Source organism: Salmo salar, chromosome 24, assembly GCF_965601325.2.
Source record: "Salmo salar chromosome 24, fSalSal1, whole genome shotgun sequence".
Taxonomy (NCBI): domain Eukaryota; kingdom Metazoa; phylum Chordata; class Actinopteri; order Salmoniformes; family Salmonidae; genus Salmo; species Salmo salar.
The window spans coordinates 44,259,996-44,285,000 of NC_138314.1; the positions used below are offsets into that span (position 1 = coordinate 44,259,996).

Consider the following 25,005-nt stretch of genomic DNA (forward strand, 5'->3'; position numbering starts at 1 on the left):
GGTTAAGGTTAGGATACAGGGAGGTTCTATAACCCTAATGGTTAAGGTTAGGATACAGGGAGGTTCTATAATCCTAATGGTTAAGGTTAGGATACAGGGAGGTTCTATAACCCTAATGGTTAAGGTTAGGATACAGGGAGGTTCTATAACCCTAATGGGTAAGGTTAGGATACAGGGAGGTTCTATAACCCTAATGGTTAAGGTTAGGATACAGGGAGGTTCTATAACCCTAATGGTTAAGGTTAGGATACAGGGAGGTTCTATAACCCTAATGGTTAAGGTTAGGATACAGGGAGGTTCTATAACCCTAATGGGTAAGGTTAGGATACAGGGAGGTTCTATAACCCTAATGGGTAAGGTTAGGATACAGGGAGGTTAAACTGACACTAGATCGGTGTGTACGGGCAATGTTTACCCGAAGTTGCCGTGTGTGACCTTTGCCCTCTCTCTCTCTCTCTCTCTGTTCCTAGAATGCAGCAGTAATTGCCAGCGCTGTGTGGCAGACCTCCAGACGGGTGTGGGCAGTGTGTGTCTGTGGTGTAAGATTGCTAGGACCCTGTTGCTGGGAGGCCACTGTGTCACCCACTGTCCCCAAGGTCACTACCCCTGGCACGGAGCCTGTAAGAGTACGTTTTGTTACACACACACACACACACACACACACATGTTGGTTTTACTATCCAAGTGGGGTCCAAAGCTTTTATTCCCATTCCAAATCCTATTTTCCCTAACCCCAAACCCTAAAACTAAACCCAACCCTAACCTCTAACCCTTAACCCTAAACCTAACCCTAAACCTAACCCCTAACCCCAAACCTAACCCCTAAGCCTAAAACTAAACCCAACCCTAACCTCTGACCCCTAACCCCTAAACCTAACCCCTAACCCCAAATCTAACCCCTAAGCCTAAAAAAGCATTTTTCCTTGTGGGGACCAACGAAATGTGTTCACAAACACAAACAGACCCCACAGAGCCCCAGGACAGCAACACATTTAGACCACACAAAATCATGAGAAAAAAATATATATAATTACTTTTCACATTGGAAAGAATTACCCAAAAAACACACCAAACTAGAATGCTATTTGGCCCTAAACAGAGAGTACACAGTGGCAGAATACCTGACCACTGTGACTGATCCAAAATTAAGGAAAGCTTTGACTATGTACAGACTCAGTGAGCATAGCCTTGCTATTGAGAAAAACCGCCGAAGGCAGACCTGGCTCTCAAGAGAAGACAGGCTATGTGCTCACTGCCCACAAAATGAGGTGGAAACTAAGCTGTACTTCCTAACCTCCTGCCCAAAATATGACCATATTAGAGACACATATTTCCCTCAGATTACACAGATCCTCAAAGAATTAGAAAACAAATCCAATTTTGATAAACTCCCATATCTATTGGGTGAAATACCACAGTGTGACATCACAGCAGCAATATGTGTGACCTGTTGCCACAAAAACCATTCTAAATACAACCCATATGGATGTTGATTTATTTTCAGTTTTGTTCTTTAGTTATTTCCACATCGTTACAACACTGTATATAGACATATTATGACATTTGAAATGTCTCTCTTCCTTTCTGTTTACCTTTCAGGGACAGAGAGGGAGAGGGAGGGAGGGAGAGAGAGGGGGGTAGAGAGAGAGAGGGAGGGAGAAAGAGTGGGAGCGAGAGAGAGGATGAGGGAAAGATATGGAGCGATGGAGAGAGAGTGAGAGAGGTGGAGGAATAAAGAGAGAGAGAGGTAGAGAGAGAGAGAAGTGGAGGGAGAGAGATTGAGAGAGGGGAGAGAGAGGTGGAGGGAGAGGGAGGGAGAGATGAAGGGAGAGAGAGAGTAAGAGAGTGAGAGATGAAGAGAAGGAAAGGGAGGGAGGGAGGGAGGCAGGGGCGGAGGGGGGGAGGTGGAGGAAGAGGAAGAGAGAGAGAGAAAGAGAGAGGTGGAGGGAGGAAGAGAGACAGAGAGAGAGAAGGAGATAGAAGTGGAGGGAGAAAGAGAGAGAGGAAGGGAGAGAGGAAGAGAAAGAGAGAGGGAGGGAAGTGGAGGGGAGAGGGAGGGATTGAGAGAGAGAGAGAGAGAGAGAGAAAGAGGGAGGGGGGAGAAAGAGAGTGTGTGAGAGAGAGAGAGAGAGAGAGAGAGAGAGGGGGAGGGGAAGGAGAGAGAGAGAGGGATGGGGAGAGAGAGGGAGAGATGAGAGAGAGGGAGGGAGAGATGAGAGAGAGGGAGGGAGAGATGAGAGAGGGATGGGGAGAGAGAGGGAGAGATGAGAGAGAGGGAGGGAGAGATGAGAGAGAGGGAGGGAGAGATGAGAGAGAGAGAGGGAGAGATGAGAGGGAGGGAGGGAGAGATGAGAGAGAGGGAGGGAGAGATGAGAGAGAGGGAGGGAGAGATGAGAGAGAGGGAGAGGGGGAGGGGAGGGAGAGATGAGAGAGAGAGAGAGAGGGAGAGATGAGAGAGAGAGAGGGAGAGATGAGAGAGAGGGAGGGAGAGATGAGAGAGAGGGAGGGAGAGATGAGAGAGAGGGAGGGAGAGATGAGAGAGAGGGAGCGAGAGATGAGAGAGAGGGAGGGAGAGAGAGAGAGGGATGGGGAGAGAGAGGGGGATGGGGAGAGGGAGGGAGAGATGAGAGGGAGAGAGGGAGAGATGAGAGGGAGGGAGAGATGAGAGAGAGGGATGGGGAGAGAGAGGGAGAGATGAGAGAGAGGGAGGGAGAGATGAGAGAGAGGGAGGGAGAGATGAGAGGGAGGGAGAGATGAGAGAGAGGGAGGGAGAGATGAGAGGGAGAGTGTGTGAGAGAGAGAGAGGGAGGGAGAGATGAGAGAGAGAGAGAGATGAGAGAGAGGGAGGGAGAGATGAGAGGGAGAGTGTGTGAGAGAGAGAGAGGGAGGGAGAGATGAGAGAGAGAGAGAGATGAGAGAGAGGGAGGGAGAGATGAGAGGGAGAGATGAGAGAGAGGGAGGGGGAGGGGAGGGAGAGATGAGAGAGAGGGAGGGAGAGATGAGAGAGATGAGAGGGAGAGGGAGAGATGAGAGAGAGGGAGGGAGAGATGAGAGGGAGAGAGGGAGAGATGAGAGAGAGGGAGGGAGAGATGAGAGAGAGGGAGGGAGAGATGAGAGAGAGGGAGGGAGAGATGAGAGAGAGGGAGGGAGAGATGAGAGGGAGAGATGAGAGGGATGGGGAGAGAGAGGGAGAGATGAGAGAGGGAGGGAGAGATGAGAGGGAGAGATGAGAGGGAGAGATGAGAGAGAGAGAGGGAGAGATGAGAGAGAGGGAGGGGGAGGGGAGAGAGATGAGAGAGAGGGAGGGAGAGATGAGAGGGAGAGAGGCTTATTTTCCTGTATCTGTTTTTATGATGTAGTATTCTGTCTGTAGGATATTTGTCTCAGGGTGATAACAGTTGCTAAAACACAAGGTCTTATTTACCACAGAACAAAGGCCACTGTTGTGTGAGAACATTTGTTAACAAGGGAAGGACTTGTCAGAAGAGATGACAGATTGTCTCAGTGTTGCCAGATACATAAACCAAAGACAATAGTTTAGGTGGAGAGAAACAATATTAAGCATTTTGATAATGTCTTCCTCCCTGTATTGTTTCAAGTGAGAAAAAAAACATTATTCATGTCGATTGTGATTCAACTGTCACATTATTCATCGTATTACTAAATAAATGATATTCAAGATTGGATTTCTAGATTTCTAGATTGGTCTTCTAGATTTTCACTTGACCATAAGAAATTATTCGATTTTACATGCATTTAATTGTGCTTTAAATCTCTCAAAAATCACAAAATATTACACATTTGTCTGCATGGTTTAATTATATTGATTATAGAAGTGAAGTCATGCCTGGCCTTGTCTATGTATAAACTGTTTTGTTGTTGATATTGTTAATACATTTTTATTCCTGTTTTATCTCACAGGATGCCATATTTCCTGTGAGGGTTGCAGTGGGGAGTGGCCTCTGTCCTGTACTTCCTGTCCCACCCCCAGCGTTCTACTGACCTCAGGGCTCTGTGGCCCCGCCTGCCCCTTGGGTTACTATGCCGACAGAGACAGACGCTGCAGAGGTAAGTCGTACACCTAGACTTTACCCAGTGTTACAGAACTGTAGACTACATTTACCAGGCTATCATTGTTTATTGCCCCAATGTCTGCTGGGATTTTTGAACCCTCTCTTTATCTCCTGATATTGTGTCATTATGCAGCCTGTGACAGCCAGTGTCTGTCCTGTGAGATGAGCGGTGTGTGTACGTCGTGCCGTGACCCGGGCAAGGTTCTGCTGTTTGGAGAGTGCCAGTATGACAGCTGTGCCTACCAATACTACCTCAACACCACCACGCGCACCTGCAGAGGTACACACACACACACACACACACACACACACACACACACACACACACACACACACACACACACACACACACACACACACACACACACACACACACACACACACACACACACACACACACACACACACACACACACACACACTCTCACTTAAGTTTGAATCCAACAGTACAAACATTTCAAAGGTCCCTGTAAGCGTGGCACTCAAGGGTACAGAAAGCACCTCCTTGTCCAAACAGCTAGGCTACCCGTGACAGCTGAAAACAGAGCGGTACCTAGCCAAATGCTTTGTCCTAGTTTTTATCAGGCCCGCAATCTGGAGGCCACGCACTGGAAGCCTGTGTACATGGCCGAGACTGCCAAATATCAGAGCCACCAGCTTGCAGCTACACCCGAGGCTGTTGAAGCGTGCCACGAGGAGCTGGTGTTTAACACACACACACACACACACACACACACACACACACACACACACACACACACACACACACCATGCGATACAGAGAACCGTGGAGAGTGGTGTGTGTGTGTGTTTGTGAGAACTGCTTGCTACCATCTCAGCAGGTGTTCCAACACAGTAGCCAGTCAGTCAATAGAACTAACACTGCTCATCACCCCAGCTAGCTAGTACCACTCTGCTCTGCACGGCGCCGCGTTGCATCCTGGAAAATCCCCCTGAATCCTGGGTGAACCTAGTGATGGAGGCGAGGTAGCGAGACTGTGCAATGTTACATTAGCTAATGCCTGTTGATGTTGCTGCTCTGCCAGTCTGCCTGAGCAGGTAATGGGATGATTCAATCAAATCAAATTATATTTGTCACATGCTGCATAAAAAAAAGGGGTAGACATAACTGTGAAATAATTTATTGCAGGCCATTCCAAACAATGCAAAGAGAAACATTTGTTTTAAGAAAGATAATACCATGAGGAATAAATACATAATGAGTAACGATAACTTTGCTATATACACGGGGTACCAGTACCGAGTTGATGTGAAGGGGTACGAGGTTATTGAGGTAGATATGTATACATGTAGGTAGGGGTAAAGTGACTAGGCAGCAGGATAGATAATAAACAGTAGCAGCTGTGCTGAGTCAAAAGAGTTAGCGCAAAAAGGGTCAATGCAGATAGTCCGGGTAACTGTTTAGCAGTCTTATAGCTTTGGGGTAGAAGCTGTTCAGAGTCCTGTTGGTTCCAGACTTGGTGCATCAGTACTGCTTGCCATGCGGTACCAGAGAGAACAGTCTATGACTTGGGTGGCTGGAGTCTTTGACAATTTTTAGGGCCTTCCTCTGACACCGCCTGGTATAGAGTTCTTGGAAGGCAGGAAGCTTGTCCCCAGTGATGTACTGGGCCGTACGCACTACCCTCTGTAGCGCCTTGTGGTCGGATGCCAAGCAGTTGCCATACCAGGCGGTGATGCAGCCAGTCAAGATGCTCTCAATGGTGCAGCTGTAAAACGTTTTTGAGGATCTGAGGGGCCCATGACAAATCTTTTCAGCCTCCTGAGGGGGAAGAGGTGTTGTCGTGCCCTCTTCACGACTGTGTTGGTGTGTTTGGACAATGATAATTCCTTAGTGATGTGGACATCAATGAACTTGAAGCTCTCGACCCGATCCTCTACAGCCCCGTTGATGTGAATGGAGGTGTGCTCGGCCCTCTGTTTCCTGTAGTACACGATATGCTCCTTTGTCTTGCTGACGTTGAGCTAGAGATTGTTGTCTTGGCAACACTGCCAGGTCTTTGACCTCCTCCCTATAGGCTGTCTCATCGTCGTCGGTGATCAGGCCCACCACCACTGTCATGTCGTCAGCAAACTTAATGATGGTGTGGGAGTTGTGCCTGGCCTTGCAGTCGTGGGTGAACAGGGAGTACAGGAGAGGACTAACCACGCGCCCCTGAGTGGCCCCCGTGTTGAGGATCAGCGTGGCAGATGTGTTTTTGCCTACCCTCGTAACCTGGGAGCGGCCCGTCAGGAAGTCCAGGATCCAGGATCCAGTTGCAGAAGTAGGTGTTCAGTCCCAGGGTCCTGAGCTTAGTGACGAGCTTGGAGGGCACTATGGTGTTGAACGCAGATCTGTAGTCGATAAACAGCATTCTCACGTAGGTGTTCCTCTTGTCTAGGTGGGAAAGAGCAGTGTGGATTGTAATAGAGATTGTGTCATCTGTGGATCAGAAGGCGGGGGGGGGGGGGGGGGGGGGAGGAGTATGCAAATTTAAGTGGGTCCAGGTTGTCTGAGATAATGGTGTTGATGTGAGCCATGACCAGCCTTTCAAAGCATTTCATGGTGATACTGTACATGTGTTATCTAGTGGTTATATCTAGTGGTGTTATATCTAATGGTGTTATATCTAGTGGTGTTATATCTAATGGTGTTATATCTAATGGTGTTATAGGTGATGGTGTTATATCTAATGGTGTTATATCTAATGGTGTTATATCTAGTGGTGTTATATCTAGTGGTGTTATATCTAATGGTGTTATATCTAGTGGTGTTATATCTAGTGGTGTTATATCTAGTGGTGTTATATCTAGTGGTGTTATAGTTGATGGTGTTATATCTAATGGTGTTATATCTAGTGGTGTTATATCTAATGGTGTTATATCTAATGGTGTTATATCTAGTGGTGTTATATCTAAGTGGTGTTATATCTAGTGGTGTTATATCTAGTGGTGTTATATCTAATGGTGTTATATCTAGATGGTGTTATATCTAGTGGTGTTATATCTAGTGGTGTTATATCTAGTGGTGTTATATCTAGTGGTGTTATATCTAGTGGTGTTATATCTAGTGGTGTTATATCTAATGGTGTTATATCTAGTGGTGTTATAGGTGATGGTGTTATATCTAGTGGTGTTATATCTAGTGGTGTTATATCTAGTGGTGTTATATCTAATGGTGTTATATCTAATGGTGTTATATCTAATGGTGTTATATCTAGTGGTGTTATATCTAGTGGTGTTATATCTAGTGGTGTTATATCTAGTGGTGTTATATCTAATGGTGTTATATCTAGTGGTGTTATATCTAATGGTGTTATATCTAGTGGTGTTATATCTAGTGGTGTTATATCTAGTGGTGTTATATCTAGTGGTGTTATAGGTGATGGTGTTATATCTAGTGGTGTTATATCTATGGTGTTATATCTATGGTGTTATATCTAGTGGTGTTATATCTAGTGGTGTTATATCTAATGGTGTTATATCTAAGTGGTGTTATATCTAGTGGTGTTATATCTAGTGGTGTTATATCTAGTGGTGTTATATCTAATGGTGTTATATCTAATGGTGTTATATCTAGTGGTGTTATATCTAGTGGTGTTATATCTAGTGGTGTTATATCTAGTGGTGTTATATCTAGTGGTGTTATAGGGATGGTGTTATATCTAGTGGTGTTATATCTAGTGGTGTTATATCTAGTGGTGTTATATCTAGTGGTGTTATATCTAGTGGTGTTATATCTAGTGGTGTTATATCTAGTGGTGTTATATCTAGTGGTGTTATATCTAATGGTGTTATATCTAGTGGTGTTATATCTAGTGGTGTTATATCTAGTGGTGTTATAGGTGATGGTGTTATATCTAGTGGTGTTATATCTAGTGGTGTTATATCTAATGGTGTTATATCTAGTGGTGTTATATCTAGTGGTGTTATATCTAGTGGTGTTATATCTAGTGGTGTTATATCTAGTGGTGTTATATCTAGTGGTGTTATATCTAGTGGTGTTATATCTAGTGGTGTTATATCTAATGGTGTTATATCTAATGGTGTTATATCTAATGGTGTTATATCTAATGGTGTTATATCTAGTGGTGTTATATCTAATGGTGTTATATCTAATGGTGTTATATCTAATGGTGTTATATCTAATGGTGTTATATCTAGTGGTGTTATATCTAGTGGTGTTATATCTAGTGGTGTTATAGGGGATGGTGTTATATTTAGTGGTGTTATATCTAGTGGTGTTATATCTAGTGGTGTTATATCTAGTGGTGTTATATCTAATGGTGTTATATCTAGTGGTGTTATATCTAGTGGTGTTATATCTAATGGTGTTATATCTAGTGGTGTTATATCTAGTGGTGTTATATCTAGTGGTGTTATAGGGGATGGTGTTATATTTAGTGGTGTTATATCTAGTGGTGTTATATCTAGTGGTGTTATATCTAGTGGTGTTATATCTAATGGTGTTATATCTAGTGGTGTTATATCTAGTGGTGTTATATCTAGTGGTGTTATAGGTGATGGTGTTATATCTAATGGTGTTATATCTAGTGGTGTTATATCTAATGGTGTTATATCTAGTGGTGTTATATCTAATGGTGTTATATCTAGTGGTGTTATATCTAGTGGTGTTATGTCTAGTGGTGTTATATCTAATGGTGTTATATCTAGTGGTGTTATATCTAGTGGTGTTATATCTAGTGGTGTTATAGGTGATGGTGTTATATCTAATGGTGTTATATCTAATGGTGTTATATCTAGTGGTGTTATATCTAGTGGTGTTATATCTAGTGGTGTTATGTCTAATGGTGTTATATCTAGTGGTGTTATATCTAGTGGTGTTATAGGTGATGGTGTTATATCTAATGGTGTTATATCTAGTGGTGTTATATCTAATGGTGTTATATCTAGTGGTGTTATATCTAATGGTGTTATATCTAATGGTGTTATATCTAGTGGTGTTATATCTAATGGTGTTATATCGAACTTGCAACCTTTCGGTTACTAGCCCAATGCTCTAACCACTAGGCTACCCTGTCGCCCCACCAATGGTGTGATATCTAATTGTGTTATGCACTGAGTTCACCAAACATTAGGAACACCTTCCTAATATTGAGTGTCACCCCCTTTTACCCTCAGAAAAGCCTCAATTTGTCAGGGCATGGACTCTACAAGATGTTGAAAGCGTTACACAGGGATGCTGGCCCATGTTGACTCCAAATCGTCACACGGTTGTGTCCAGTTGGCTAGATGTCCTTTGGGTGGTGGACCATTCTAGATACACACGGGAAACTGTTGAGCGTGAAAAACCCAGCAGCCTTGCAGTTCTTGACACAAACCGCTGCACCTGGCACCTACCACCATACCCCCGTTAAAATGCACTTACATCTTTTAAACATTCACCCTGTCTCTGAATGGCACACATACACAATCCATGTCTCAATTGTCTCAAGGCTTAAAAATCCTTCTTTAACTTGTCTGCTCCCGTTTATCTGATTGATGGTGTTCTGATTAATACTGTGGGTTGTGAGATGTGGTCACCTGACTGACTAAGGCTTTGTTGCTGTGCTATCAGAACTTAGATATTCAGAGTTAATTTATAGTGTTTCTCAGGAGTCAGGAGGACAGTGACGGAGCGACACACTTCCTCTGATTCACTCTGCCCATCTCAGACTCTACATCACTGTCTCCTACTCTCTCATTCTGTCTGCCGGCCTCTCTCTCTCTGTCTCTCTGTCACTCTCTCGCTCTCTTTCTCTCTGTCTCTGTCTCTCTGTCACTCTCAGTATAACCCTTTTTCTCTCTGTCTCTCTCTCTGTCTCTGTCTCTCTGTCTCTGTCTCTCTGTCACTCTCTCTCTCTCTTTCTCTCTCTCTCTGTCTCTCTCTCTCTCTCTGTCACTCTCTCTCTTTCTCTGTCTCTCTCTCTGTCTCTCTCTCTGTCTCTCTCTCTGTCTCTCTGTCTCCCCCGCTCTTCTCTTTTTCATACCTAACCCATCCCTCTTCTAGAGTGTGATTATCTCTCTCCCTCCCTCTTCCAGAGTGTGATTCTCTCTCTCTCTCCCTCTTTCAGAGTGTGATTGGAGCTGTAATGAGTGTAAGGGTCCTCTGCATACTGACTGTCTACAGTGTATGGAGGGACATGTTCTGCAGGATGGACTCTGCGTCCAGGGCTGCTCCCCAGGGTCCTACCAGGATGGAGAGAGATGCCTCAGTACGTGCCTGAATAGAATGATCATTTAACTTTTTGTCATTTAATGTTCTAAGCTGGTTATACCTTCTAACATATATTGTCTGTTTCTCTCTCTCGTTTCTCGTCTCCCCCCTCTCTCTCTCTCTCTCTCTCTCTCTCATTTCTCGTCTCTCTCCCCCTCTCTCTCTCTCTCTCTCTCTCTCTCTCTCTCGTTTCTCGTCTCTCTCCCCCCCTCTCTCTCTCTCTCTCTCTCTCTCGTCTCTCTCCCCTTCTCTCTCTCTCTCTCGTTTCTCGTGTCCCCCTTCTCTCTCTCTCTCTCTCTCTCTCATTTCTCGTCTCTCTCCCCCCTCTCTCTTTCTCGTTTCGCGTCTCTCCCCCCTCTCTCTCTCTCTCTCTCTCGTTTCTCATCCCCCACCCCCTCTCTCTTTCTCATTTCTCGTCTCTCTCCCCCTCTCTCTCTCTCTCTCATTTCTCCTCTCCCCCCTTCTCTCTCTCTCTCTCTCTCTCTCTCTCTCTCGTTTCTCGTCCCCCACCCCTCTCTCTCTCTCTCTCGTTTCTCATCTCTCTCTGTCCCCCCTCTTTCTCTCGCTCTCTCTCTCGTTTCTCATCCCCCACCCCCTCTCTCTTTCTCATTTCTCGTCTCTCGCCCCCCTCTCTCTCTCTCTCTCTCTCTCTCTCTCTCTCTCCTCTCTCTCTCTCTCACTCATTTCTCCTCTCCCCCTTCTCTCTCTCTCATTTCTCGTCTCCCACCCCCCTTCTCTCTCTCGTTTCTCGTCTCTCTCTCCCCCCCTCTCTCTCGCTCTCGCTCTCGTTTTTCTCCCCCCTCTCTCTCTCTCGGTCTCTCTCTCGTTTCTCATCTCTCGTCTCTCCCTCTCGTCTATCTCTCTCATCTCTCTCGCTCTCTTTGTCTCTCTATCTGTCTTTGCCAGGTTGTGAGGAGCAGTGTGAGGTATGCCAGGGCCCAGGTCAGTGTGAGCGGTGCCAGCCTCCCTTTGCCACCCTGCAGGGTCACTGTGTGTTGGAGTGTGGAAGGAATTTCTTTCTGGACTCCTCTCTACATCTTTGTACATGTAAGAATCTTCATTCAGTCTGGTCAGCTCTGTACATGTAAGAAAACCACATAGATTTATCTGGTTTCAGACATTTGTTTGAGTAGTAGGCTTGGGCGGTATACCGTATATACTGTATTTGGAAATAACAACAGGATGTTTTTTTTCAATATCGTCAAAACAATTTTTCAATACATTTGAATATGTGTAGCGACTTTTTAAGTTACTACCTGCAGTAAACTTGTGCAGTAAATGACCAGATAAAGCAGACCTAGGTTCTTCATTTCACCTGTCATATTATTTTACATTATGAAGCTTACCGTAGTTCCCCAGAACAGTTGAGCGTGTTTGTAAATAGCACAACAGGAGAAAGCGGGAGCAGGTGAGTCCAGCTGTGTATCTGATTTAACGTTCGAGTTATTTCAGTAAGTGGCTGAATTAATAATACAAAAATAAGAAAATAAATTACATTTGGTACCTCTCGCGTTCAGAAAGTATTCAGACCCTCTGACTTTTTCCACATTTTGTTACGTTACAGCCTCATACTAAAATAAATCTATATTTTTTTATTCCCTCATCAATCTACACACAATACCCCATAATGACATCACAATACCCCATACTGACATCACAATACCCCATAATGACATCACAATACCCCATAATGACATCACATAACCCAATAATGACAAAGCAAAACTGTTTTTTAGAAGAAGAAAAAAATGAAAAAGAAAGATAATTATAAATAACAGAAAAAAACATAATATCTGATTTGATGTTGCCACCATCATGCATCACCGTAGGGATGGTGCTAGTTTTCCTCCAGACGTGACGTTTGACATTCAGGATAAAGAGTTCAATCTAGGTTTGATCAGATCAGAGAATCATGTTTCTCATGGTCTGAATGTCTTTAGGTGCCTTTTGGCAAACTCCAAGGGGGCTGAAATGTGCCTTTTTGTAACGTGGGTCGTCTAAAGGGGACCAAGGTGCGGCGTGTAGAGTGCTCATATTTACTTTAATGATAACATTTAACAAAAACAACAAAACAACAGCCAACAGTTCCGTCAGGTGATACTCACAAAACGGAAAACAACTACCCACAAAACCTAGGAAGAAAACCCCCTACTTAAATATGATCTCCAATCAGAGGCAACGAGGACCAGCTGCCTCCAATTGGAGATCAACCCCAAACATCCCCAACATAGAAATAGAAAAACTAGAACTAAACATAGAAATAGAAAACATAGAAAAACACAAAACACCCCCTGTCATGCCCTGACCTACTCTACTATAGAAAATGACATCTTACTAGGGTCAGGACGTGACACTTTTACTGAGGAGTGGCTTCCTTCTGGCCACTCTATTACAAAGGCCTGATTGGTGGCGTGCTGCAGAGATGGTTGTCCTTCTGGAAGTTTCTCCCATCTCGACAGAGGAACTCTGGAGCTCTGTCATAGTGACCATCAGGTTCTTGGTCACCTCCCTGACCAAGGCCCTTCTCCCCCAAACGGCTCAGTTTGGCCAGGCAGCCAGGTCTAGGAAGAGTCTTGGTGGTTCCAAACTTCTTCCATTTAAGAATGATGGAGGCCACTGTGTTCTTTATATAGAGAGGTGTGTGCATTTCCAAATCATGTCCAATCAATTGAATTTACCACAGGTGGACTCCAATCAAGTTGTAAAAACATCTTAATGGAAACAGGATGCACCTGAGCTAAATTTCAAGTCTCATTCCAAAGAGTCTGAATACTTATTAAAATAAGATATATCTCTTTTCTATTAAATTTGCAAACATTTCTAAAAACCTGTTTTCACTTTGTAATTATGAGATATTGTGTATAGATTGATGCAGATTTCTTTTTATTTAATCAATTTTAGAATAAGGCTGTAATGTAATTTTTTTGGGAAAAAGTAAAGGGGTTTGAATACTTTCCGAATGCGCTGTATATATAGCTTTATGAGCTGGATTGCCTGTCTTTGCAATTTGTTTATTTTCATTTGTGTGCGTTAGCATATTTAGCTAGCAACCTCTATTGAAATTCTCTAGTACTTTTGTTAGCATTCTGGTAATAGACGCCCAATGTTATAATTTTGCGTGCTTTTAGCACCCCCTTGTGTACTACGCTGGCAGTATGATAAATCCCGGGATGAGAGAAGGACGGTATGATGACAATCTCCACCCAATTGAGTAGAAACACCTGAAATTCATATCCAAAATATCTTCCTTTTTAAATCAAAGGTTTCATCTACAAATTACAACCACTGTTGAGACACATAGTGCTGTTTGCATTCTCAAGCCCTTGATCATTGATCTTACAGTATTAATCAACTTATTGTGTTATCCCCCTGTTTCCCAGCGTGCTCTGCTGACTGTGTGGAGTGTGAGGGGATGGGTCGTTGCACCGTTTGTAGACAGAACACCTACCTAATAGACGGATACTGCACTCCGGACTGTGGACACAGTTTCTATGCTGATAAGAAGACCAGGACATGCCATGGTAAATCTTCACTACTGTTTCAGTACAACAATGACAGAACCAAGTGACTTGGTGAACAGAGAGTACCGGACTAGTATCAAGCCCTGGGGGACACCAGTAGAGAGAACAGTAGAGGACCTAGTACCGAGCCCTGGGGGACACCAGTAGAGAGAACAGTAGAGGACCTAGTACCGAGCCCTGGGGGACACCAGTAGAGAATACAGCAGAGGACCTAGTACCGAGCCCTGGGGGACACCAGTAGAGAGAACAGTAGAGGACCTAGTACCGAGCCCTGGTGGACACCAGTAGAGAGAACAGCAGAGGACCTAGTGCTGAGCCCTGGGGGACACCAGTAGAGAGAACAGTAGAGGACCTAGTACCGAGTCCTTTTTAGATTTGTTTTCTTCTCTTCACTACATCAGGGACAGCGTACACAGACATTGCACTATCCCTGATGCAGTGATGGGGACAAAAACTGAAGCAAGCTTTATGCGACATCTTTTTGAGTGCGGACCCAACACACCTTTTGTTCGTCTGGACACCAGTAGAGAGACAGAACTTTGATCCATGCATTGGACACTTATGATTGGACACTCTTTCTCTCCCTCTCTCTCCTTTTCTCCCTCTCCCTCCCTCTCTCCCCCCTTTATCTCTCCCTCACCCTCTCTCTCTCCCTCTCTCTCTCTCTCTCTCCTTCTCTCTCTCTCTCCCTCCCTCTCTTCCTCCCTTTCTCTCTCTCTCTCTCTCTCTCCCTCCCTCTCTTCCTCCCTTTCTCTCTCCCTCACGCTCTCTCTCTCCTTCTCTCTCTCTCTCCTTCCCTCTCTCCCTCCCTTTCTTTCTTTCTTTCTCCCTCCCTCCCTTTCTCTCTCCCTCTCTCCCTCCCTTTCTCTCTCCCTCTCTCCCACCCTTTCTCTCTCCCTCCCGCTCTCTATCTCTCTCACTGTCTCCTCCCTTTCTCCCTCTCTCTCTCTCTCTCTCTCTCACACACACATCTTCCCTCCCTCCAGCTAACAGCCAGGCCCCAACCCTGCGTATCAGGGGATCTCTGTTGGTGCCCATTGGGGGAACCAAACCCCTGGTCACCAGCCTAATCTCTGCCCAGGACCAAGACAGGTAAAACTCTCCTTTAACTTTCTTTCTGTTTTTAACCTTCATTTAACCAGAATAATCTTTTGAGGTTGAGAACCTCTTCCTCTTTTTCAACAGAGATCTGTCTCACTCTGTAAAGTGTTTTGTAATATTGTTTGGTTTGTAAAATGTTGTTTGATGTTGACCTGCCAGCCCCCCAGAGAGCCTGGTGTTCCAACTGCTGCAGCCCCCCACTACAGGCTGTGTGGTTGTCCTGGAGGAGGGCATGGAGACAGAGTTGGCCCGGGACGACACCTTCTCCTGGGCTCAGCTACAGAGTGGACAGGTCCGCTTCACACATGACAAGGACAAGCCCAGGTGAGTCTGTACAGACAGAGAATTAACCTCTCTGGGATATGTGGGACGCTAGCCAGCCAGTGAAATTGTGGGACGCTTCACAGCCAGTGAAATTGCAGGGCGCCAAATTCAAAACAACAGAAATCTCCAAATTTAACCTCTCTAGGCTAGGCGGGACGAATTCGTCCCACCTACGTAACAGCCACTGCTATCCTGTGGCGCGATTTTCAAAACCTTAAAAATCCTATTACTTCAATTTCTCAAACATATGACTATTTTACAGCCATTTAAAGACAAGACTCTCATTAATCTAACCACACTGTCCGATTTCAAAAAGGCTTTACAACGAAAGCAAAACATTAGATTATGTCAGCAGAGTACCAAGCCAGAAATGATCAGACACCCATTTTTCAAGCCAGCATATAATGTCACCAAAACCCAGAAGACAGCTAAATGCAGCACTCACCTTTGATGATCTTCATCAGATGACAACCCTAGGACATTATGTTATACAATACATGCATGTTTTGTTCAATCAAGTTCATATTTATATCAAAAACCAGCTTTTTACATTAGCATGTGACGTTCAGAACTAGCATACCCCCCGCAAACTTCCGGGGAATTCGCTAACATTTTACTAAATTACTCACGATAAACGTTCACAAAAAGCATAACAATTATTTTAAGAATTATAGATACAGACCTCCTCTATGCACTCGATATGTCCGATTTTAAAATAGCTTTTTGGTGAAAGCACATTTTGCAATATTCTAAGTACATAGCCCAGGCATCACGGGCTCGCTATTTAGACACCCGGCAAGTTTAGCACTCACCATAATCATATTTACTATTATAAAAGTTTGATTACCTTTTGTTGTCTTCGTCAGAATACACACCCAGTACTGCTACTTCAATAACAAATGTTGGTTTGGTCCAAAATAATCCATCGTTATATCCGAATAGCGGCGTTTTGTTCGTGCGTTCCAGACACTATCCGAAATAGTAAAGAAGTGTCGCGCGCATGGCGCAATTCGTGACAATAAAATTCTAAGTATTCCATTACCGTACTTCGAAGCATGTCAACCGCTGTTTAAAATCAATTTTTACGACATTTTTCTCGTAGAAAAGCGATAATATTCCGACAGGGAATCTCCTTTTCGGCAAACAGAGGAAAAAATCCCAAAGGCGGGGGCGGTCGGGGTCACGCGCATAAGCCAGTGTCCCTTGATCGGCCACTTGAGAAAGGCGATAATGTGTTTCAGCCTGGGGCTGGAATGACGACATTCTGTTTTTTCCCGGGCTCTGAGAGCCTATGGAAGACGTGGGAAGTGTCACGTTAGAGCAGAGATCCTTAGTAAATGATAGAGATGGAAAACAAGTTCAAGAAATGGTCAGACAGGCCACTTCCTGTAAAGGAATCTCTCAGGTTTTGACCTGCCATTTGAGTTCTGTTATACTCACAGACACCATTCAAACAGTTTTAGAAAATTTAGGGTGTTTTCTATCCATATGTAATAAGTATATGCATATTCTAGTTACTGGGTAGGAGTGGTGACCAGATTAAATCGGGTATGTTTTTTATCCAGCCGTGTCAATACTGCCCCCTAGCCCTAACAGGTTAAATACCTCAAACATACAAGTATTATACACCATCTTAAAGATAACCTTCTTGTTAATCCAGCCACAGTGTCTGATTTCAAAAAGGCTTTACGGCGAAAGCATAACATATGATTATGTTAGGTCAGCACCTAGTCACAAAAAAACATACAGCCATTTTCCAGCCAAAGAGAGGAGTCACAAAAAACAGAAAGAGATAAAATGAATCACTAACCTTTGATGATCTTCATCAGATGGCACTCATAGGACTTCATGTTACACAATACATATATGTTTTGTTCGATAACGTTCATATTTATATCCAAAAATCTCAGTTTACATTGGCGCGTTATGTTCAGTAATGTTTTGCCTCCAAAACATTCAGTGATTTTGCAGAGAGCCACATCAATTTACAGAAATACTCATCATAAACGTTGATATAAGATACAAGTGTTTTACATAGAATTAAAGATACACTTTTCCTTAATGCAACCGCTGTGTCAGATATCAAAAAAGCTTTACGGCAAAAGCACACCATGCGATAATCTGAGTACATCACTCAGCCACCAAAACAAGCCATACAGATACCCGCCATGTTGTGGAGCCAACAAAAGTCAGAAATAGCATTATAAATATTCACTTACCTTTGATGATCTTCATCGGAATGCACTCCCAGGAATCCCAGTTCCACAATAAATGTTTGTTTCGCTTCGATAAAGTCCATATTTATGTCCAAATACCTCCTTTTTGTTCGCACGTTCAGTTCACTATTCCAAATGCAAGTCCAGACAAAAAGTCAAAAAAGTTGCATTACAGTTTGTAGAAACATGTCAAACGATGTATAGAATCAATCTTTAGGATGTTTTTATCATAAATCTTCAATAATATTCCAACCAGACAATTCCTTTGTCTTCAGAAATGAAATCGAACGCAGCTCATGGTCACGGCTGCGCGTGTGACTTAGCTCATTGCATTCTGCCAGACACCTGGTTCAAACAGCTCTTATTCTCTCCCCATTCACAGTAGAAGCATGAAACAACGTTCTAAAGACTGTTGACATCTAGTGGAAGCCTTAGGAAGTGCAATATGACCCCACAGACACTGTATATTGGATAGGCAATCACTTGAAAAACTACAAACCTCAGATTTCCCACTTCCTGGTTGGATTTTTTCTCAGATTTTTGCCTGCCATATGAGTTCTGTTATACTCACAGGCATCATTCAAACAGTTTTAGAAACTTCAGAGGGTTTTCTATCTATGCATATTCTAGCTTTTGGGCCTGAGTAGCAGGCAGTTTACTCTGGGCACCTTATTTATCCAAGCTACTCAATACTGCCCCCAGATCCCAAAGAAGTTAAAGGAATGTCTCTGGATCTCAATCTCAATATCGATCTCAGTCTCACATTTTCTGGATTTTTTTTTCTCTCTCTCTCTCTCTCTCTCTCTCTCTTTCTTTCTCTCTCTCTCTTTCTCGCTCTCTCAATTCAATTTGCTTTATTGGCATGACGTAACAATGTACATATTGCCAAAGCTTATTTTGGATATTTACAGAAAAAAAAAGAGAATCAAAACTCTCTCTCTCTCTCTCTCTCTCTCTCTCTCTCTCTCTCTCTCTCTCTCTCTGTCTGTCTGTCTGTCTGTCTGTCTGTCTGTCTGTCCTGTCTGTCTGTCTGTCTGTCTGTCTGTCTGTCTGTCTGTCTGTCTGTCTGTCTGTCTGTCTGTCTGTCTGTCTGTCTGTCTGTCTGTCTGTCTGTCTGTCTGTCTGTCTGTCTGTCTGTCTGTCTCTGTGTGTGTGTGTGTGTGTGTGTGTAATGTTGTTGTATTGTTCCAGGAGTGGACAGTTCTCCCTGCGTGTGGCTGACCCTCAGCTCTACTCCCGACCAGAGATGATCCAGGTCCAGGCAGTGTCCATGCAGGTACCATTTACGTTTCGATATCTGTATTGATTGTGAATAGTAAGAGCTGATATTTCCAATGAACAGAATGTCTTCTCTCTCTAAAGGGGAACTGAGGACAGTAGAATTGTAGCATTCAAGGCTCGTTCTGCCACCCTGCTCCTCAATATACTCTTTAAAGAACACAGCACCAAACCAGGAAGCAAAGAAAATAATATTTTCCATATCGTATGATGGATCCTTGAGGGGACTGGGAGGGTGCTGACAGCTCTCGCCCTGTTCATAAACACAGAGAAAGGTTAGCCTGTCTCTCCTCGCGTGTATCAAAAGGGGTTTTCTAAGTGCTTGGGGGGGGGGCCTAGCTTAGCGTGCTCGCATGTTGGCATGCAGTAGTAGGCAACCATAGTTAGTTATATCAGCTGTGTCCAATGGGGTTGTTTTCCCCTGAGCTCTGCTCTGCAGTGAGGCACGACTCCCCAGACACAACAGAGTAAATAGAAAGAGAGAGAGACAGATAGAGAGAGAGTTGCCTGCCTGCCTGGAAGAGATAAAGAGCAGCCTTTGCCTGCCAAAACCTTGGGGCCCGCTGAGCCCTCTCTATAAACCTAGGGGCCCGCTGAGCCCTCTCTATAAACCTAGGGGCCCGCTGAGCCCTCTCTATAAACCTTGGGGCCCGCTGAGCCCTCTCTATAAACCTAGGGGCCCGCTGAGCCCTCTCTATAAACCTCGGGGCCCGCTGAGCCCTCTCTATGAACCTAGGGGCCCGCTGAGCCCTCTCTATAAACCTAGGGGCCCGCTGAGCCCTCTCTATAAACCTAGGGGCCCGCTGAGCCCTCTCTATAAACCTAGGGGCCCGCTGAGCCCTCTCTATAAACCTTGGGGCCCGCTGAGCCCTCTCTATAAACCTAGGGGCCCGCTGAGCCCTCTCTATAAACCTTGGGGCCCGCTGAGCCCTCTCTATGAACCTAGGGGCCCGCTGAGCCCTCTCTATAAACCTCGGGGCCCGCTGAGCCCTCTCTATGAACCTAGGGGCCCGCTGAGCCCTCTCTATAAACCTAGGGGCCCGCTGAGCCCTCTCTATAAACCTAGGGGCCCGATGAGCCCTCTCTATAAACCTAGGGGCCCGCTGAGCCCTCTCTATAAACCTAGGGGCCCGCTGAGCCCTCTCTATGAACCTAGGGGCCCGCTGAGCCCTCTCTATAAACCTAGGGGCCCGCTGAGCCCTCTCTATGAACCTAGGGGCCCGCTGAGCCCTCTCTATAAACCTAGGGGCCCGCTGAGCCCTCTCTGTAAACGGGCCCGCTGAGCCCTCTCTATAAACCTCGGGGCCCGCTGAGCCCTCTCTATGAACCTAGGGGCCGCTGAGCCCTCTCTATAAACCTAGGGGCCCGCTGAGCCCTCTCTATAAACCTTGGGGCCCGCTGAGCCCTCTCTATAAACCTAGGGGCCCGCTGAGCCCTCTCTATAAACCTTGGGGCCCGCTGAGCCCTCTCTATAAACCTAGGGGCCCGCTGAGCCCTCTCTATAAACCTTGGGGCCCGCTGAGCCCTCTCTATGAACCTAGGGGCCCGCTGAGCCCTCTCTATAAACCTAGGGGCCCGCTGAGCCCTCTCTATAAACATAGGGGCCCGCTGAGCCCTCTCTATGAACCTAGGGGCCCGCTGAGCCCTCTCTATAAACCTAGGGGCCCGCTGAGCCCTCTCTATAAACCTAGGGGCCCGCTGAGCCCGCTCTATAAACCTAGGGGCCCGCTGAGCCCTCTCTATAAACCTAGGGGCCCGCTGAGCCTTCTCTATGAACCTAGGGGCCCGCTGAGCCCTCTCTATAAACCCAGGGGCCCGCTGAGCCCTCTCTATAAACCTAGGGGCCCGCTGAGCCCTCTCTATGAACCTAGGGGCCAGCTGAGCCCTCTCTATAAACCTAGGGGCCCGTTGAGCCCTCTCTATAAACCTAGGGGCCCGCTGACCCCTCTCTAGAAACCTCGGGGCCCGCTGAGCCCTCTCTATAAACCTCGGGGCCCGCTGAGCCCTCTCTATAAACCTAGGGGCCCGCTGAGCCCTCTCTATAAACCTAGGGGCCCGCTGAGCCCTCTCTATAAACCTAGGGGCCCGCTGACCCCTCTCTATAAACCTCGGAGCCCGCTGAGCCCTCTCTATAAACCTCGGGGCCCGCTGAGCCCTCTCTATAAACCTAGGGGCCCGCTGAGCCCTCTCTATAAACCTAGGGGCCCGCTGAGCCCTCTCTATGAACCTAGGGGCCCCGCTGAGCCCTCTCTATAAACCCAGGGGCCCGCTGAGCCCTCTCTATAAACCTAGGGGCCCGCTGAGCCCTCTCTATAAACCTAGGGGCCCGCTGAGCCCTCTCTATAAACCTAGGGGCCCGCTGAGCCCTCTCTATGAACCTAGGGGCCCCGCTGAGCCCTCTCTATAAACCCAGGGGCCCACTGAGCCCTCTCTATAAACCTAGGGGCCCGCTGAGCCCTCTCTATGAACCTAGGGGCCCGCTGAGCCCTCTCTATAAACCTAGGGGCCCGTTGAGCCCTCTCTATAAACCTAGGGGCCCGCTGACCCCTCTCTAGAAACCTCGGGGCCCGCTGAGCCCTCTCTATAAACCTCGGGGCCCGCTGAGCCCTCTCTATAAACCTAGGGGCCCGCTGAGCCCTCTCTATAAACCTAGGGGCCCGCTGAGCCCTCTCTATAAACCTAGGGGCCCGCTGACCCCTCTCTAGAAACCTCGGAGCCCGCTGAGCCCTCTCTATAAACCTCGGGGCCCGCTGAGCCCTCTCTATAAACCTCGGGGCCCGCTGAGCCCTCTCTATAAACCTAGGGGCCCGCTGAGCCCTCTCTATAAACCTAGGGGCCCGCTGAGCCCTCTCTATAAACCTCGGGGCCCGCTGAGCCCTCTCTATAAACCTAGGGGCCCGCTGAGCCCTCTCTATAAACCTCGGGGCCCGCTGAGCCCTCTCTATAAACCTAGAGGCCCGCTGAGCCCTCTCTATAAACCCAGGGGCCCGCTGAGCCCTCTCTATAAACCCAGGGGCCCGCTTAGCCCTCTCTATAAACCTTGAGGCCCACTGAGCCCTCTCTAGTATGGACCTGCACAGAACATTGCTCTAGGTACAACAATGAACAATGATTTAGTATCGACCTGTACAGAACAGCGCTCCAGGGACAACAATGAACAGTGATTTAGTATGGACCTTCACAGAACAGAGTTTCAGGGACAACAATGTAGCCTGTTGCAGAGTTGGACAATACAGCTCTGCAGGGAGAACAAGGTACTTGATTTAGCGTGGTCACAGTATACAGGGACCACAATGTATAACTATTTAGCGTTGGGCACAGAGTAGCACAGGAAATGTAGGCTACTTGATTTACCGGAGTACAGCATTGTACAGAACATCTCTCTGAATGGGGAGAACAATGTAGAAGATTTAGTGGGGAGCAGAGTAGGACGCTACACCTTTGCAGGGGAGGTGTAGAAGCTGTTCAGGAGCCTGTTGGTGTCAGAATTTTCCGGGCCTTGCTTTCACACCGCCTGATATAGAGGTCATGGATAGCATGGAGCTCGACCCCAGTGATATACTGGGATGGCCGCACCACCCTCTGTAGCGCCATGCGATCTAAGGCGGAGCTATTGCCGTACCAAGCGGTGATGCAGCCAGTCAAAATGCTCTCAATGGTGCTACTGTAGAACTTTTTGAGGATCTGAGGACCCAAAGCCAAACCTTTTCAACTTCCTGAGTGAGACGAAGCGTTGTCGCCACCTTCTTCATGACTGTGCCGAGTGTGAGTGGACCATTTGAAATCCTTAGTGATGTGGACACTGATGAACGTGAGGGCTCTCGACCCCGCTCCACTGCAGCCCCGTCCATGTGGATGGGGGCGTGCTCGCAGGTTAGCTCCTTTGCCTTACTGACGTTGAGGGAGAGGTTGTTGTCCCGGCAACACACTTCCAGCTCTCTGACCTCCTTCCTGTAGGCTGTCTCGTCGTCGCCGGTGATCAGACCTACCACCGTCGTGTCCGTCAGCGAACTTGATGATGGTGTTGTAGTCATGTGTGGCCCCGCAGACTTGGGTGAACAGGGAACCCTCCCTCTCTCTGCTAGACGGTTAAAATGTCGCCATTGTTTCAGAAGGCTGTATCTAGTAGTAGTGGGCTGCCATTCCATTTCCTGGTCTAATTGGGTTATAGAGTTGACTCAGATAAAGATAGATCTGACCTCTTCTCTACCTCATTCTTCTGTCGAAATGTGTCGATCATTTTATTGTCTCTTATTTTTGTTTCGTTGTTACTATTTTCAACCGTCAACATCAAGTTGAGTGAAAAACAAGTGTTGTGTTACAACTCTTACAATAACCAAGCTGTTATTATTAAGAGCTGACTCTCCTCTCTGTCGCACAGGCCCCGCAGATTCTTACCCTCAATGCTTTGCTGGTGGACGGAGGAAAGACGTCGGTCATCTCCAAGACCGTGCTTCAGATCGACGACCCAGACAACCCTCAGGTGTGTGTGTGTGTATGTATGTGTGTATGTATGTGTGTGTGTGTGTGTGTGAGTGTGTGTGTGTATGTATTTAAACATCCTCTAAGTATGTCCTCCTCTCAGGACGTCCTGGTCATGGTTCTGGACCCGCCCCAACATGGCCGTCTGACCCGTCTCCACGGCGACCGGGCGCTGAGCCAATTCAAGATGGAGGAGTTGTCACGGGAACAGGTGCAGTACCTCCACGACGGGTCGCTGGGGAAACAGGACAGGATGCTGCTACAGGTCAACGATGGACACAGCTACCAGAACATTCTACTGCAGATCAACATAACTCAGAAGGTAGGAGGGAGGGAGGGGAGGGAGGGAGGTGGGAGGGAGGTGGGAGGGAGGTGGGTGGGAAGGAGGGAGGGAGGGAGGTGGGGAGGAGGTGCGTGGGAAGGAGGGGGGTGGGTGGTTGGGTGAGTGAGTGGGAGGGAGGGAGGGAGGTAGGTAGGTGGGTTGGTGGGAGGGAGGGAGGGAGGTGGGTTGGAGGGAGGGAGGGAGGTGGGGAGGTGGGTAGGAGGGAGGGAGGGAGGGAGGGAGGGAGGGGGAGGGAGAGGGAGGGAGGGAGGGAGTTTGATTGTATGTTTTTTGCATGACTTTGTCAGGTTATGTCAAGCTGAAATATTTTTCTCGTGAGTAAATGCTAATACTATGATCTTTTATCATAAGCTGTCAGTAGGAAGTTATGAGACTACCGTGAGACAGGTGCTTCTCTCTTGGCATATCCCCAAAGCTCTTCTTTCCCCCGACCATGGCAGGACCTGCCCATTGTTGGTACTGTAGTTGTCTAGGCATATGGAAATAGACACGCAGAGGTAGACAGGTCTCTTGGGCCCCGTTCACACCCTGCTACCCTCCATTGTGTTCATCTCCACTCCCAGACCATGTCTCCTACAGAACATGTCCAGTCTGTCTACCCCTCCGCCGCATCTCCACTCCCAGACCACGTCTCCTACAGGCATGTCCAGTCTGTCTACCCCCCCCCCCCCCCCGCATCTCTCACAGCTCACTATAGAGCCTGCATCATGTTACATACACAGCAAACACACACACACTTTCAGACAGCCCATTGTGCTGGTATTGTGTAGCTGGCACTTCTATTACTTGTTAGATATTACTGCACTGTCAGAACTAGAAGCACAATCATTTCACTACACTCTCAATAACATCTGCTAACCGTGTGTATGTGACCAATAACATCTGCTAACCATGTGACCAATAACATCTGCTAAACGTGTGTATGTGACCAATAACATCTGCTAACCATGTGACCAATAACATCTGCTAAACGTGTGTATGTGACCAATAACATCTGCTAACCATGTGACCAATAACATCTGCTAACCATGTGTATGGACCAATAACATCTGGTAACCATGTGACCAATAACATCTGCTAACCATGTGACCAATAACATCTGCTAACCATGTGACCAATAACATCTGCTAACCATGTGACCAATAACATTTGATTTGATATAAAGCTGCATATTGATTAAGAGTAGACAGGTCATGTCACGCTCTCCTCTCTCCTCTCCTCTCCTCTCCTCTCCTCTCCTCTCCTCTCCTCTCCTCTCCTCTCCTCTTTCACTCTGTAAATCAATATCACTCATTCCATCCCTTGACATCCTGAAGTCCTGCAGCATCATCAAGGACCACACCCACCCCAGCCACAAGCTGTCCACCCCAGCCACAAGCTGTCCACCCCAGCCACAAGCTGTCCACCCCAGCCACAAGCTGTCCACCCCAGCCACAAGCTGTTCACCCCA

General features: G+C 46.6%; 1 protein-coding gene across 1 annotated transcript in view; it reads left to right on the forward strand.

Annotated features, from left to right (window-relative positions):
- Nucleotides 1-349: 349 nt before the first annotated feature.
- The window catches only part of LOC145863992 (extracellular matrix organizing protein FRAS1), a 92,267-nt gene continuing 67,611 nt past the window's right edge, over nt 350-25,005 (forward strand). The window contains exons 1-12 of the mRNA XM_082968769.1: nt 350-353; nt 471-626; nt 3,922-4,068; nt 4,207-4,353; nt 10,148-10,288; nt 11,197-11,337; nt 13,671-13,811; nt 14,798-14,903; nt 15,072-15,236; nt 18,644-18,728; nt 23,112-23,213; nt 23,316-23,534. Of these exons, the coding sequence (XP_082824895.1) occupies nt 350-353; nt 471-626; nt 3,922-4,068; nt 4,207-4,353; nt 10,148-10,288; nt 11,197-11,337; nt 13,671-13,811; nt 14,798-14,903; nt 15,072-15,236; nt 18,644-18,728; nt 23,112-23,213; nt 23,316-23,534 (1,554 nt within the window). The remainder of the gene's footprint in view (nt 354-470; nt 627-3,921; nt 4,069-4,206; nt 4,354-10,147; nt 10,289-11,196; nt 11,338-13,670; nt 13,812-14,797; nt 14,904-15,071; nt 15,237-18,643; nt 18,729-23,111; nt 23,214-23,315; nt 23,535-25,005) is intronic.